This window comes from Delphinus delphis, chromosome 11 (genome assembly GCF_949987515.2).
Source record: "Delphinus delphis chromosome 11, mDelDel1.2, whole genome shotgun sequence".
In the NCBI taxonomy this organism is placed as follows: domain Eukaryota; kingdom Metazoa; phylum Chordata; class Mammalia; order Artiodactyla; family Delphinidae; genus Delphinus; species Delphinus delphis.
In genome coordinates, this window is record NC_082693.1 from 12736270 (window position 1) to 12750407 (window position 14138).

At 37.1% G+C, this 14138-nt stretch overlaps 1 protein-coding gene across 7 annotated transcripts in view; it reads right to left on the bottom strand.

The window, feature by feature from the left end:
- Positions 1 to 14138, bottom strand: part of EPS8 (EGFR pathway substrate 8, signaling adaptor) — a 190640-nt gene that overhangs the window by 25570 nt on the left and 150932 nt on the right. For all 7 annotated transcript variants that reach the window (XM_060024339.1, XM_060024335.1, XM_060024336.1 and 4 more), the window contains 5 exons: positions 12812 to 12960; positions 9979 to 10162; positions 5448 to 5581; positions 1666 to 1765; positions 700 to 843 (listed from right to left, as the gene is read on the bottom strand). In XM_060024339.1, coding sequence (XP_059880322.1) covers positions 700 to 843; positions 1666 to 1765; positions 5448 to 5581; positions 9979 to 10162; positions 12812 to 12960 — 711 coding nt within the window. The remainder of the gene's footprint in view (positions 1 to 699; positions 844 to 1665; positions 1766 to 5447; positions 5582 to 9978; positions 10163 to 12811; positions 12961 to 14138) is intronic.

The window sequence follows — 14138 nt, forward strand, 5'->3', positions numbered from 1 at the left end:
TTCCTGGAGGCATGAGAAAGTAGCTACCACAGGTTCAGAGGCTAAGCATGGGACAGTCCATCCATTCCGTCTCTGCCGGCAGGTGTGATTCTAGAGATCCTGTCACAGATTCAGAAGCACATGGCGGCGGCCCTGGTCTCTTGTGATTACCACATCTGAAGAAAGACAATGGCGCTGAAACTTGGGTGGAGGGTCTACCATGTGAAGGCAGTTTTTAAAAAAGGATTAGGATTAGGTAGTTGGAAAGTTGAAAGCAAACAGGCTATAATCAAAGTCTATATAGAGGATGAGAGCAAAGGCTGGTGAAGATGAACTGGTAGACACTCCAGCCACTGTCTCAGGGCCATCCTCTATCAGGCCCCTTGGGTAGGAGGGCTCTGGGTAAGAGTAAAGAGGCAGAAATACTATTTCTCCAAATGTCAAAAATATTATAGGGTAGAAAAAAATAGCATTCAGAGGAACAGTCACTGAGATAAACATTTTGAGCAATTTCCTGAAGAAGTCAATCAGAAAAACATATGTATAATTCTTCCTTATGTCCCTAGCCACTGTCCCCCTGTTGCCTTAGGAAAAAGGTATAAATTATACAGTCAATTAAATCTCAAAATGACTAATACATAAAAAGTGTTTAAGCCCTGTTTAGGAAAGATGAACTTGAAAATTCGAAAAACTTAAATTTTGCTCAAAAATTGTAATTACCTGTATGGTATGCGTGTAAGGTGGATCCGCACGCCCCAGTCCAGACTCTGGAGGTCTCACGATATCCAAAATGTTGTTTGGCACAAATCCAGAATCTCCACTTGCATTTAGAACTTTCCACCATTGCTTCCTATCATCAAGGATCTGTCATCATGCAAGAAAATAAAGGCGGCATTTGTGTACCCAAACCGAACCACGAAGGAAGTTCGATTTTTATTCTTTGACCAAGAAAATGTTTTCACTTTTAATACGCTGACTCAGCATCAACATACTGTGGGTTAAATGACTGTCAGGAATTACACTAAGAATTACAATTACTAGTATAGAACAGCTTTGGTATCACTCTACCCAAGGTCCATATTACCTCCCAAGAATGCTTAGCCATTTGCGGTATTTGAAGTACTTAAGATGAGTTACTTGGAAAAGGTCTATTGTCTCCATCCTTAGAGTAGAGAGGAAAGGTATAAAAACATTTTTTCTTTTACTATTGTAACTATGCCATATTATATATTAAAGAAGATGAAGTCTCAGTTATAACTGAAGAAATTTGAGAGTCATGGGAGATTATTCCCAAAACCATTAGCACACTCACTGCTGATTTGTGCAAGGGTACTAAAATAGGAAGGAGGAAATGTTTTCTCTTATTAAAATATTATGGTGCATCTACATCTGAAGAGATGACCAGCCTTGATTCCAGAATGAATAAAGGCCAGAAGGAGGAAGAGAGCAAAGTAAGCCAAGAAATCCAACCCCCCCCCCCAGCAAAGAAACAAAACACAGATAAAGGAGCTACCCCGCCTAAACAGATATAGGTATCTATAATATGCTGTGTATCCTTGGTAAAACAAACTAACACTGAAGAATAATTTCTTGACCTCAGCATTTCTTTGAGGAAGGTTTAGATATATACCAGAAAAGGAATACAATAAATCCACTTTATTAAGAGTATAAAAAAGGTAAAATTACCTCTAAGATATCATCCTTTTGAACTGAGAGCTCACTGTTGTTCCTTGCCACAAAGTCATACCTGGATTTGGCATATTTCTTGGGTTGTGGATCATAATTTCTACAAAAAGAAAGAAAAAAGATAATCACTCTGCTAGCTTTTCCTAAAGGCTGAAAGCAGAAGTGAAACACTAAGGCAAGCCAGTGCCTACCAGAAACCATTTGGACAAGTTATTTAGATAGTGGCTAATTTTATTATATTTTATAGAGTATGAGAATATGAGTACTTGATTTGATTATATTTTGGAGATTTTACCATTAAAATGAACAAACTATGGCTAGGGTAAAAATAAATAATGCAAAATTACAAAGCTAGTTAGTGCTAAGCCAAATCTAGAATGCAAATCTATGAATTCTTTGTCTATTAAATCTAATATCCAAATACTGGATACTGCTTTGTTAACCAGCATTTCTACCATGAAAGAACCAGGATAATGGTCGATGTTACCATGTTTCATAAAATTAAAGGAGACTAAACATAATGTCCAAAGTGGTAATTTAAATTATATGTTGATTTCACTAATTCAAGCAATGTATTCAATTCATTAACCAAATATATATGAAAAAATTAAGACTAAGTGTCAATATTCAGGAAAGCTCTGTCCAGTTATCCAAATTGCAAAGGAAGGTATGGGTTAAGTACAAGAGCAATAACACTTCTTAGTTAATTTGTTAATTAATTAATTCACTATCAACTTATTTTAAGAGTAAGAACAGGTGTATTTTTTTAAAAAAGAAAACTTTAAAAATAAACTACTTCTTTCTTTTTTTTTTTTTTTTTTTTTTTGCGGCACGCGGGCCTCTCACTGCTGTGGCCTCTCCCATTGCGGAGCACAGGCTCCGGACGCGCAGGCTCAGCGGCCATGGCTCACGGGCCCAGCTGCTCCGCGGCATGTGGGATCTTCCCGAACCGGGGCACGAACCCGTGTCCCCTGCATCAGCAGGTGGACTCTCAACCAACGCGCCACCAGGGAAGCCCCAAAATACTTCTTTTAATCATTAAATGGCCATTAATAGATTTAACAACATAATTTTAAAATACTTTTATATAATATAATAAAACCTGGTATATCAACAATGTAATAATATTCTCTTCGTTTCAATAATGAAATAATAACTTTAATTATTTTTTAACTAATTTTACTCCCTAATCTTCTCCTCCATTTACATCCCCACATTTCCTTTGTAAGAGAAAAAGCAGGAAGGCACTAATGATGTTTGGTCATCCTTCCTCTGTCAAGTGGCCATTCTGCTTGCTGCCCACCAAGATTGTCTGGAATACTGAGTCACAGCGGGGCCTGCAGGACAGCTGCGGGCACAGTATATCTTGTCATCATAGGTAATCTGCTACCTCTTTGATAGTAACTCCAGGAGAAGAGAAACAGGAACAAAGGAAAATCATAGCCTGTAAACCATATTGGCAATTTTTGGTATATTAAAAAACTAAGAAAATGTGGGAAAAGTGAAATTATGGCCAAATAATTATTATATATTATTAATAATAATAAATTTTAAACTGTGTTCCATGGACTTCCTACCCCTATCTCTAGTTTTATATGATCACGTTCCATTAAAATTTCATTTGAGGGGGAAACGTGTTTCAATCACTCCAAAGGTTAGCAAAACAGCAGTAACTTCAGTTTTCTATCTTTCTCTCCTCCCTCATGTTCTTGTCTCCAAATCACTGCTGATAACAGAGAGTTGAATGTACTGTTTAGCAAAGGGAAGAATAACTCTCTGCCACTGTGTAGATGAATCAGTGGGTTGGTTAAAAGAAAAGTTGACTGTAGTTCTCGTTGAAGTCTTTGCTATCTTGCATGTCTCAGAAGTGACTGCCCAGCATGCACTTGCAAAGTGCTTTAGAATTTACAATATTTATGGTTTATAGTTTCTTGCCCTCTATAGATTAAATGTGGGTGTGACACTGACCATAGTTATCAATCTGAAAATCACACTCTGTAATTTTTCAGATGTACCAAAGTTTCTTAAGAGATCTAGAATATATCAAAATACATGGTCTCCGTTTCTGATTTGGAGTTACAGATACCCAGCTGATACAGAGTCGACAAAGAGATGGCAATAATCTGAGACTTCTCTAAAACATGAACTGCTTTTGAATAGCAGTGAACTATAATCCATCAAAGGTGAGGGTGCTAAATTCAATAGGTGGTTTCCCTAAATGACACTGTAATTTCACTGAAGAGTGAATATACTTCATATGGTATTTAATGCATTCCTGGCATGTAATAGAGTTTAAGATGAATAATAATTACTGTAAAAACAAATTCCAAACCTCTGTATTACGTATCAGACCAGAACTTTCAGACAGTTTTTTCAATAATTATGACAAATTTTCTTAGCAACATCAATGATCCAGCTGTCTGTTAAACTATCCAGCTCCTATTATAATAGCCTAGGGGAGAAATTGGACCCATAAAGGCAACTGAGATATACAATTTACTCCTTTTAAAAAAATTATTTCTCTGGCTAAATATTGACAGTCTTAAGATCTATATACTTGAATAGCCCTCCATGGAATTTCCTTCACTAATCTGAAATAATTTCTAGAATACTGACAGCTAAGACAGAAAAAAAAGGAAAAAGAAAGTACCAGGATGAAGAACAAGTTTCTCAAGAAGAATTGCCATGAAATAATTTTTAAACTTCAAAACTGATTTTCACCTGTATCTCCTAAAAATTGTATCTACAATTCAAACTTCTTTGATATGTTGGCATTTTCAAAATGTATTATTCATTGACAACTTTTCTTTGTACTGAATTTAATACGTTACTGGTGCCCTTAGAATAATAACTGTATCATTTCCACATCATTTTACTTAAGTATTACCTCTGTTATCATCCTTGACAAAAAACCAAAATTTTAAATCCCACCTTCTTTAGATTCTATTAAGAAAAGAATATACTGAAGAGAAATTAAGGGCATGTAACACTCACAGTAAGACAGGCTTTGAGGTAGGAAAGTACCTCAAAGTGGGGTAGGACAAGCTCTCTACCCCACTTCATCTTAATGATCATTCTCCCATATCCGTGTTATCAATATTTCACCTTTTTTCTTTCTCTTATGTGTATGGGTTGGCCTCTATGTAAACCTCACATGCAGTTTACACTGCAAACAAGATTGAAAAAGTGACCCTATTTCAATTCAATTTATTTCTTCCCCATCTCAATTCTCCATTTTTGCCTATATTGAATTTTTGGAGAGAGAAAAATATGGGAAAATAAATGAAATGTAAACCTGGAAAGTGAATATAAAAAATGAAATGGTAAAAATGGCAAATAAGGCATTGATTCTGTTTAAATATTCAGTTTATACTTAGTTTAAATACTTCTATCTAAAGGAAGGTTTGTTTGTTTTTATTGGGGGAGATAAAGATGGAAATTATTTCCTTTAAAAGTTACAGAGCTGGAAAGATCCTTAGAGACCATCTGGTACAAACTAGAGAGTTTCAAAACAATTCTTCTTCTTAATTCACAGATTCTGTCAGAGGCATCTTTTAAAAAATGGAAAGTTATCCAATGGCATTTGCACTAAGTTAGAATTATAGACTGGAGACTTTGCTCATCAAAGCCAGCTCTATAAAGGAACAACTGAAATTTTAACAAACAATTACTAGATGGAAAGCTCAAAGAAGCAGTGAACAGTGCAGACGCTAGCACCTCTGTTTGCACTAAACCAGAGATAATCGTCCACAGCTCTCCAAATGATGCCCATGAAATGTTACCTATCTACATGGCGTTGAGGAGTTGGCTTAAAAGCAACAGCAGCTTCCCCTTGGTCCAGATGGGGCCCTCTTCCATAAATGTTATTGAATACTGTGTACCCATCAGCTGGAGGATACTCTGATACACTGGAGTGCTGAAAGACAGAGGAGGAAAGATTAAAGAATCACCAATACTATTTGAATGAGCACTGACGTCAGTTAACAAGAACCCTCCACTACATTGTGGTCAGTTTCATTTTCAAGTGATTGACTATTATATGTTAATAAATTATGAAATGAGGGTTTTTGCCCAAGACCTAATTATAATAAGAAAAGTAATTAGCGCAAAGACTAAATCTTAATTCAGGAAATACCCAATGCTTTTATTGTATAAAAGCAATAAATTCTTTCCTCTGGAATTTCAGTAATAGGTGATTTTGGTATTAGGCAGACTTTAACAGCTTGTATAAAATAAAACTGGTTTAAAAACAGCAACAATGAAACCCTTAACTTTTGCTTTCTATGTTTAAGAAACAGACCTTTACCACCCTAGCAAAGTAAATACTATCACATGAAAATCATCTGAATTCTGTGTGTTAAAATTATACCACCCTCTCTCATTATTCTCATTTTTTAAATGTATATGGACACTATTTTTTATTTTTTTTAAATGGCAGCACTATTATCGGATTTACTGTTAAGGAAAACACAGAAACGCAAAAACACATTGATCCTGAGAGTCAACAGTCCAGGATAAGACAAAGCTGGAGCCACTTCTTTTTGCAGTTAACACAACGCAGACATGAGCCTAACGGGCTACCAGGAGGGAGAACCGAAATCTATGGGTCCCATTAAGCAGCATGGCTTTAAAGCTATGGGGCAAAAACAAAGAAACAAACCAAAAAAGTTCATCTATGAATTTTGTATTGTTTCCTTATGTAAAATGAAGTATGGTGGACGCACAACAGACCCTAAAGCGTTGGAATTTCAATTGTTTATGGATTCACTGGGACAGAATATTTGAAATTGGGAATGTTTTAGAAAAGTTCTGAATGCACATTTACTGTAGTTAATTCAAATGACAAAGTTGGCAGGAGTAGGGCTGAGTTCATCCACAGACAGTGTAGGTGAGGTGTCTCCAATGGACTGCTATTGATGTCAAAGTACCTGCATTATATTACTCCTGTGGAATATATATCAGGATACTGCACTTAACATACAAATACAGATAAACAACTTTTACCATTTCAATACCTTAGCTTAAACCAGCAACAAAGTGAAAAGGCAATCTATAGCATGGGAGAAATCATATACCTGATCATATATCTGATAAGAGGTTAATATCCAAAATAGATAAAGAACACATACAACTCAATAGCAAAAAGCAAATAATCCAGTTAAGAAATGGGCAGAGGAACTAAAAAGACATTTTTCCAAAGACATACAAATGGTCAACAGGTATATGTAAGGGTGCTTAGCATGACTAATCATCAGGGAAATGCAAATCAAAACCACACTGAGATATCACCTCATACCTGATAATAGCTATTGTCAAAAAGACAAGAGAGAACAAACAATTGACAAGGATGTGGAGAAAAGGGAACCCCTGTGCCCTGTTGGTGGGAATGTAAATTGGTGAAGCCATATGAAAACAGTATGGAAGTTTCTCAAAAAATTAAAAATAGAACTACCATATGATTCAGCAGTCCCACTACTGGGTATAATACTGAAGAAAATGAACCTAGGATCTCAAAGAGAATTCTGAACCCCCAGGTTCACTACAGCATTATTCACAATAGCCAAGATCTGGAAACAACTTAAGTGTCCATCACAGATGAGTGGATAAGTAAGATGTGGTATGTATGTATATACAATGGAATATTATTCAGCCATGAGAAGGAAGAAAATCCTGCAATTTATGACAACATGGATAAACCTTGAGGACATTATACTAAGTGAAATAAGAAAGACAAACACCACATAATATCACTTATATGTGGAATGTAAAAAAAAGAGTCAAGCTCATAGAAACAGAGAGTAGAAAAGTGGTTGCCAGAGCTGGGGGTGGGGGACAGAGGGAGAGGTTGGTAAAAGGGTACAAACTTTCAGCTATAAATGAATAAGGTCTAAGGATCTAATAAAAATGTGGTGACTATAGTTGATGACACTGTATTATATAATTAAAATTTCGAAGAGAGTGGAACTTAAATGTTCTCAACAACAACAGACAAATATGTGAGGAGATGGATGTGTTATTTAGCTAGATGGGGGGGAGTCCTCTCACAGTGTACACATATATCAAATCATTACGATGCACACTTTAAATATCTTATATTTTTATTTGTCAATTACACCTCCATAAAGCTGGAATTAAAAAATAAAATAAAGAACAAATGGCTTAATTAATTCAGTTTAGCACTTCCCTACATGATCAGGCCATTTTTTTTGTTGTTGTTAAATGCTGTTATAAAAGGGAGGAGTTGAGGAAACAGAATCACCCACACCTTCTGCCTGGCTCTGAACATAACAGCGAGGTTGGACAGTATAAAGTCACTGGGTCCTGAGAGTGACTGGCAATATGAGAAGGGAGGAGAGAAATGATGACAAGTGACTAACTGTGATGACTACACAACACTGCTCAGGGCGGCTGCTGCTTCAGAGAAAGGAAAGAAGCTGAGTACTGCCACCCATATTTGTCATGCCTTGTCACCTATGCCACCAGATCCTGAATCACCCAAGTCTTGTTCTGAATGCATTTATTATAGGTGCAATAAAGTATAATAAAATCTCTCTTCTGGGGACGATTGCATGTTACACATGTTTAAGTCACCATTACTTTGGTCTCTTTTCCAACAAAATCTTAAGATATAAAATCCCATAGAACTGCTAGCAGGTGCTTTTCAATTCATTTTTTTCAAACCTCTGAATAAGTGCTTAAGCCATAAAATGGACAATAGTTTACAACAGGAAAATGATAACTCATTACGAGGAAGAATTCTCAATAATTCTTCTTTGAAAGTTACTTATTCTCTGAGAGTAGACAAACTTTTATACTGGAAGCCAGAACACATTACTCTCTCTTTAAATAAACAAATTGAAAAAGAACTCACAAAAGTGAATTTCTGAGGCATGCATTATAAAGTGGATATATTTTCTTATTTAAGATATGAGGACTGTAAACTAGAAATTTCTATGATTTGAAAATACTCAGCTGTAACTATGGCAACAGCAAGTGTATCATAATTTCATGTTTGATTACATTTTTTTACTCTAGAAAAGTTTCCCTTTATGAGGAAGGAAAATTCATTGTGATGAGGTCTGAACTATAAAATACAGCTAGGGACATATGTCTGCTAACCTGCACCCAGAACTGTGAGGTCACCTTCTTAATCACTCAGTTAGAGGGAAGGGCAGTTACAGAATCCACCGGTACCATTATATGCAGCCAGAGGAAAAAATAATTACAGTAGAAAAATATTACTTTCAGAGAAGTATATTTGCTTTATTTTTAAAGTTTCAGAATTTAAGCAATCTTCTATAATACTATGGCTATTGTCGAAAGAAACGATTTTAAGAAGTTTAATTTATATAAATGTTTCTCCCTAAAAGTCAGGATATACTCTAGTTTCCTAATTCATTCCTTGATATCATATTTGCCACATTGTAAATACCCACAGGGATCGGAGAAGATTAATCTAAGGAATTAAATAAAGGAAATGAACAGGACTTCAACGAGGACCTAGTCATTAATTTTCTGTTGCTTCTTCAAACTAGACCTCATTCATCTAACTCCTTGGGTTGTGATCGTCCGCTCAGTTTGGTTCAGCTTTAGGTAGTGTTTAATTTTCTTTTCTGTCAGAACAAGAATTGTCATAGAAAAATCATTTTTAAGGAATGTGAAGAGATAATCATACCCAATTTCAATCCCTCAATTTGCTCCCCCAATAAATCATCATCTAAAGCTTACTAAAGATCGTAAAAGATACACTATATTTTATGATCTCCTCAGGATGTAATAGTGTTATAAGTCATCATTTGGACCTGGGACTGGAGTCCAGGAGGAGCTTTGGCCTTCTAGCCAGGTTGATAGGACTTCGGGAGGTTCAGAATGAGGCCAAAAAATAAAAGAAAGAAAGAAAGAAATGGGACATTCAGGAAAGAGCTGCTTGGGAGGGGCTTAAAGGTCCTGGGTCAAGGAACTGTCTTGAGGGTCTGATGACAGGAGAGGAAAATAGAAAGAACAGACCAAGCAGCAGTGGGGCAATTCCCTGATAAGCAGGGAAAGTACACAGTCCAAAGGACGGGATCACCAGGGCTCAAGGAGGAGAGCTGGCAGGCTGTGAGGTGTGATACAGGCTGGGTTTGGGCTTCACAGGGAAACAGAGCAACTGTCACCATGACAAAGAGGTGAGAGGTACCTAAGAGCAGCAGGACATCTAGTCATTGATTTGAGAACAATCTTCAGATCAGTAAAGGGAGAACTCACAATCAGAATTACAAGAGAACACACAGATTACTGTACTTCCCACAAAAGATGATATTGAAAGACTACCTCCGTGGATAATCTTTTTGTTTCTTGCTTGCGATGCTGTTCTGCTGCGTTTGCCACGGACTCGGTCAGTTGATAGGGATCCGGCTCCACCGATGTTCCCATGAAGTTCAGCATCGGGGGCTCCCAACCACTGCGGAACCGTGGGACATAGGGTGGGATAAACTGTTCTTTTGGCCACTCTGCTCTGCAGAAGGACATTAAGACATACGAACAGCAAAATTAAGAAACACCTCCATGCTCAAAATGATCTTCAGTAAGGCTAGCCACAAAAAAAACAAAAACAAATAACAACAAAAACAATTCACACGTAGTCTGCCCTCTTTCTATCCAAACAGAGAAGGTAAACATGTTTATGCTAGTATTTGATGCTGATACAATGAAAGGAAGTCTGAATTCTACTTTATGATCTGCTTTCGCTACATTGCCTCAATTCTCCATTAATTCAACCTTTTAACATAAATATACATCTTTGACAATTTGAGAAAGGAATGTGAAGCTAGAAGTCTGGTGAGAACTTAGGACATAAGCTTCTCTAAGCATCAAATCGTTTCTGATCCTCGTCTTTCCCTTCACTCCCCTCCCATCATCATGAAGCCTCCTGATACGAGATGTATTTTTCAAAAGACAAACAGCAGACAATATCCTTAAGGCTCATGATCTTTTAAGTTATGAAGTCCCCTAAAATGAAGCACATTACTGATTTTATAAATTGAATGGATCAGCTAGGTTTTCATCAGTAAAATCAAGTTAGTACTAATCTGTAATATAATCATGACCCATTCATTACTTAGTAATTCTGAGACTTATTCCTATAAGCTCCTAATCACTCATGAACCACAAAAATAACTGGGAGAGACATTATTAAATTCTGCTAAAATATGTTGTTTTATTTTTCACACATGATTTAATTCTTCAGGTTATACTTCTACTGTGATGAAATGATTCTGGTTATTATGTTCCTTTAGGATTCTTTTTTATCTTTATGAGTTTTTAAGTTGGTATATTCACTTCCTAATACTCTAAATAATTAGGATCTGAAATGACCATTTTCTCATGTCAAGGGCTAACAATATGAGTTCCTTTTGATGTAGGTTTCCTAATAGTCATTAATTTTCTCATTTTGAGGTAGGACCCAAGACAAAGAAATTAAAAACCCTGAACTATTTTAGTACTATGAGATCTGATAAATTTAATAGGGTTTATGGGAAAAAAATGAAAAGATCCCTACCTAGGCTTACCATAAAATCATAACCTACATAAATCTAATAGATTTAAGAAATCTATTTAACCAGTTTTTACATAGTATGATATATAAATGATACAATATGCTACATTAATATATAAATAATATGCAGAAATAAATTTAGATAACATTTTCAATCAAAAAGCAACAACTGCAGTGCCCTTAAAGAATCTTCTGTTTGGTAAACCACTCCATGTGTAAACCATATTCCCACACAAGCAGGTGCCAAAGTCCAAAATCTGAGTGGGAATGGTTTATATATATTTCAATAGAAGAACAGCAGAAAAAAAATATGAATTGGTCCATTACTTTCAGGCTAGCCTAAAAGCATTACGAAGACAAACTTTCAAGTGACCATACTGAATGATTTCCTCTAAGTAGTGAGAGAAATAAAAAGATTCAAATAAATGAGGAAAGCAGAAATTATTTAATCACATACAATGAAATGAGAAATATTTTTATAACTTGCTTGGCTCAGCAAACTTGAATCCTGCAGTTGTTAGTGACTTCTTTTCCACAGTCACCTTACTGATGAGATACAATTCTTAAACGTATCCCCTCCTCTTTTCCATTCCCACCACCATGGTTCTAGTCCCAGGGAATGCTGATTAATAAGGAACCTCTACTATTGCATTATCGTCCCAAGGGGCCTCACGCCTCTAGTAACTTTTGTCCGTGTCCTTATTAGACTCAATGACCAGACTGATCTTTCGAAGGTCTGGTTGTGTCGCGCTCCTATTCACAAAGCTATTGGTTCTCCGCAGCCTACAGAACCGTACTCCAGCTCCTTAGCGTGGCACTGGGAGGCTGAACCCAGCCCTGCTCATTTCTGTACACCTCATTCATCACTATTCCTCCGTTCCCCATCCTCCACAATCCCCCTCTACCCAAAGTCTATACTCCGGCTAAACCCACATTCACGCTCCATTCTCTTGACTTTTTGCTTCATGGCTTCAGTCATGCTGCTCTCTCTACTGAGCAGGCCCTTTCCCTGCTACGTATTTGTGGAAATCCTACTCATCCTGCTGAAAGGCAGCTGAGCAAAATAATTACAAACATCTATTTCAGGGCCAGGTTGCCTGGATTCAAATCCCAGGTCTGTCGCTTACGAGTTGTGTGGCCTTGGGCAAATTACTTAACCTGTCTTTGCCTCAGTTGCCTCACCCGTAAAATAGCACACAAATGGAACCTATGTAAAGTGCATGGAAGAGTGCCTAGCAAACACTGTATGTGCACCCTTGTTTATACACATATACCTCCTACTGTTATTATCTGTTGATTTTAAATGCCAGCTCTTCTTTGAAAGCTAAGCACCCTCCTCTCTAAACCCTCTTCCTGACGACTCCATCTTGCCAAGTGACAGCAGTTTATTTATGAGTCACCCCTGGTACTCATCGTATCTTACACTGCACACTTCTATGTTCTCCACTAGACCTCCAGCTTTTTAAGGGTTTAGCCTTTTTCATCTACAACACCTACTCCTTCATACATAGAAGGTTAAATAAATCTCTCACTAGATTCATGTACTAGACAAAGAACAATACTTAAAGTATTATAGGTATTCGATGCTAGACTCATATATATGTTTACCTGGATTTCATCCACGAGTCTCCCAATGACACCCACAGCTGCCGTTCATCGACGTTGACAGTGTAACTCAAGAAATCGATTGTGTCCTTAGTCAGTAGAGGGCTGAGTACTGAACTGGCTAGTTCAGGACCTCCTGTGGCCTGCACAACCTAAAATGGCAACAAATCACTTTTTAGCAAGAAGATGATGATTATTTGTACATTTTCAAAACGTGTAGATTAAAAAAAACCCATGATAAAAACAAGCAGCTTTTATATACTCAAATTAAATCTTCATCCAGAGCAGTCTTTCCAGCCCAATGGTGCCTAATCATCTAAAATGAAGTTAATAGTTTAACAACTTTCACAGGGTCTATCTATTGGCTTCATAGGACTGTACTTTGCCTGGGAAGTACTAATGGCTATCCAGAGAATTCTAAGTCAGCTGGTTTAACGATCGCTGCCTTAAAAAAATATATATGTATTTCTACTGGAAAATCTATTATGTCAAACTTGAACAATATGGTTCCAGAAATGAGTACTTTAGGGAGAAGCGAGGCTCGAGTTAAGTCTATGGCTATGCCTATAAAGACATACAAAAATAAAGGATCCAGAGAGAAAGGGGAGAGAAAAGATGAGACGTGGTCCTCCGAATTGACGGTGTTTCTTCCCAGAATTTAATTCTAGGAAATTGCCCTGATTTAAAAGAGATAACTTAATGATTAGCAAAAACAAATAAACAGGTGCTACTCTCTGATAAGCAAAATGATGATAAGTAGGTGTCTGAAAGCTGCTCCAATTTTATTACTTGGGGGCCATTTCCTGGTTAAGGAGTGGTAATCTCCTGGAGCGGGAACCAGAGCCCTTTTATAAAAATCTCACCTTTCCAGAGATACGGCACAAGGATAAAGGGATTTTTTTTTTTTGAATGGCTCCTGACCAAGAGTCGATTTCTCTCCAGTCATCCAGGGGTGCTGAGCCTGCTATGCTGTTTTATTCCTCTGTGTCTTCGCACATGCTGTGTCCCAGCCCTCAGAAGGCCCTTCCCCATCATTTTAAATAGAACTCTCCTCGGGTATCACCTCTTCTGAGAAGCCCTTCTTAACCCCACAGTGTAACTCTGAGGCACCCTGGGGTCCTCAAGCATGCATATCAGCTACACATGCCATTGTAAGTTGGGCCTTATTTTTCAGTTCTCCTCCCTTGAGAGCTTGGACCAAAACTTATCTGACTTTGAACTGCAGAAGACACAGGGTTAGGGGTATGAATGAGAAAAAGTGAAAGAGAAGATGAAGGATAAAGGAGGTGGGTAGACCCTTACTTGAGAACAAAACCTACCCTGAAAGCCT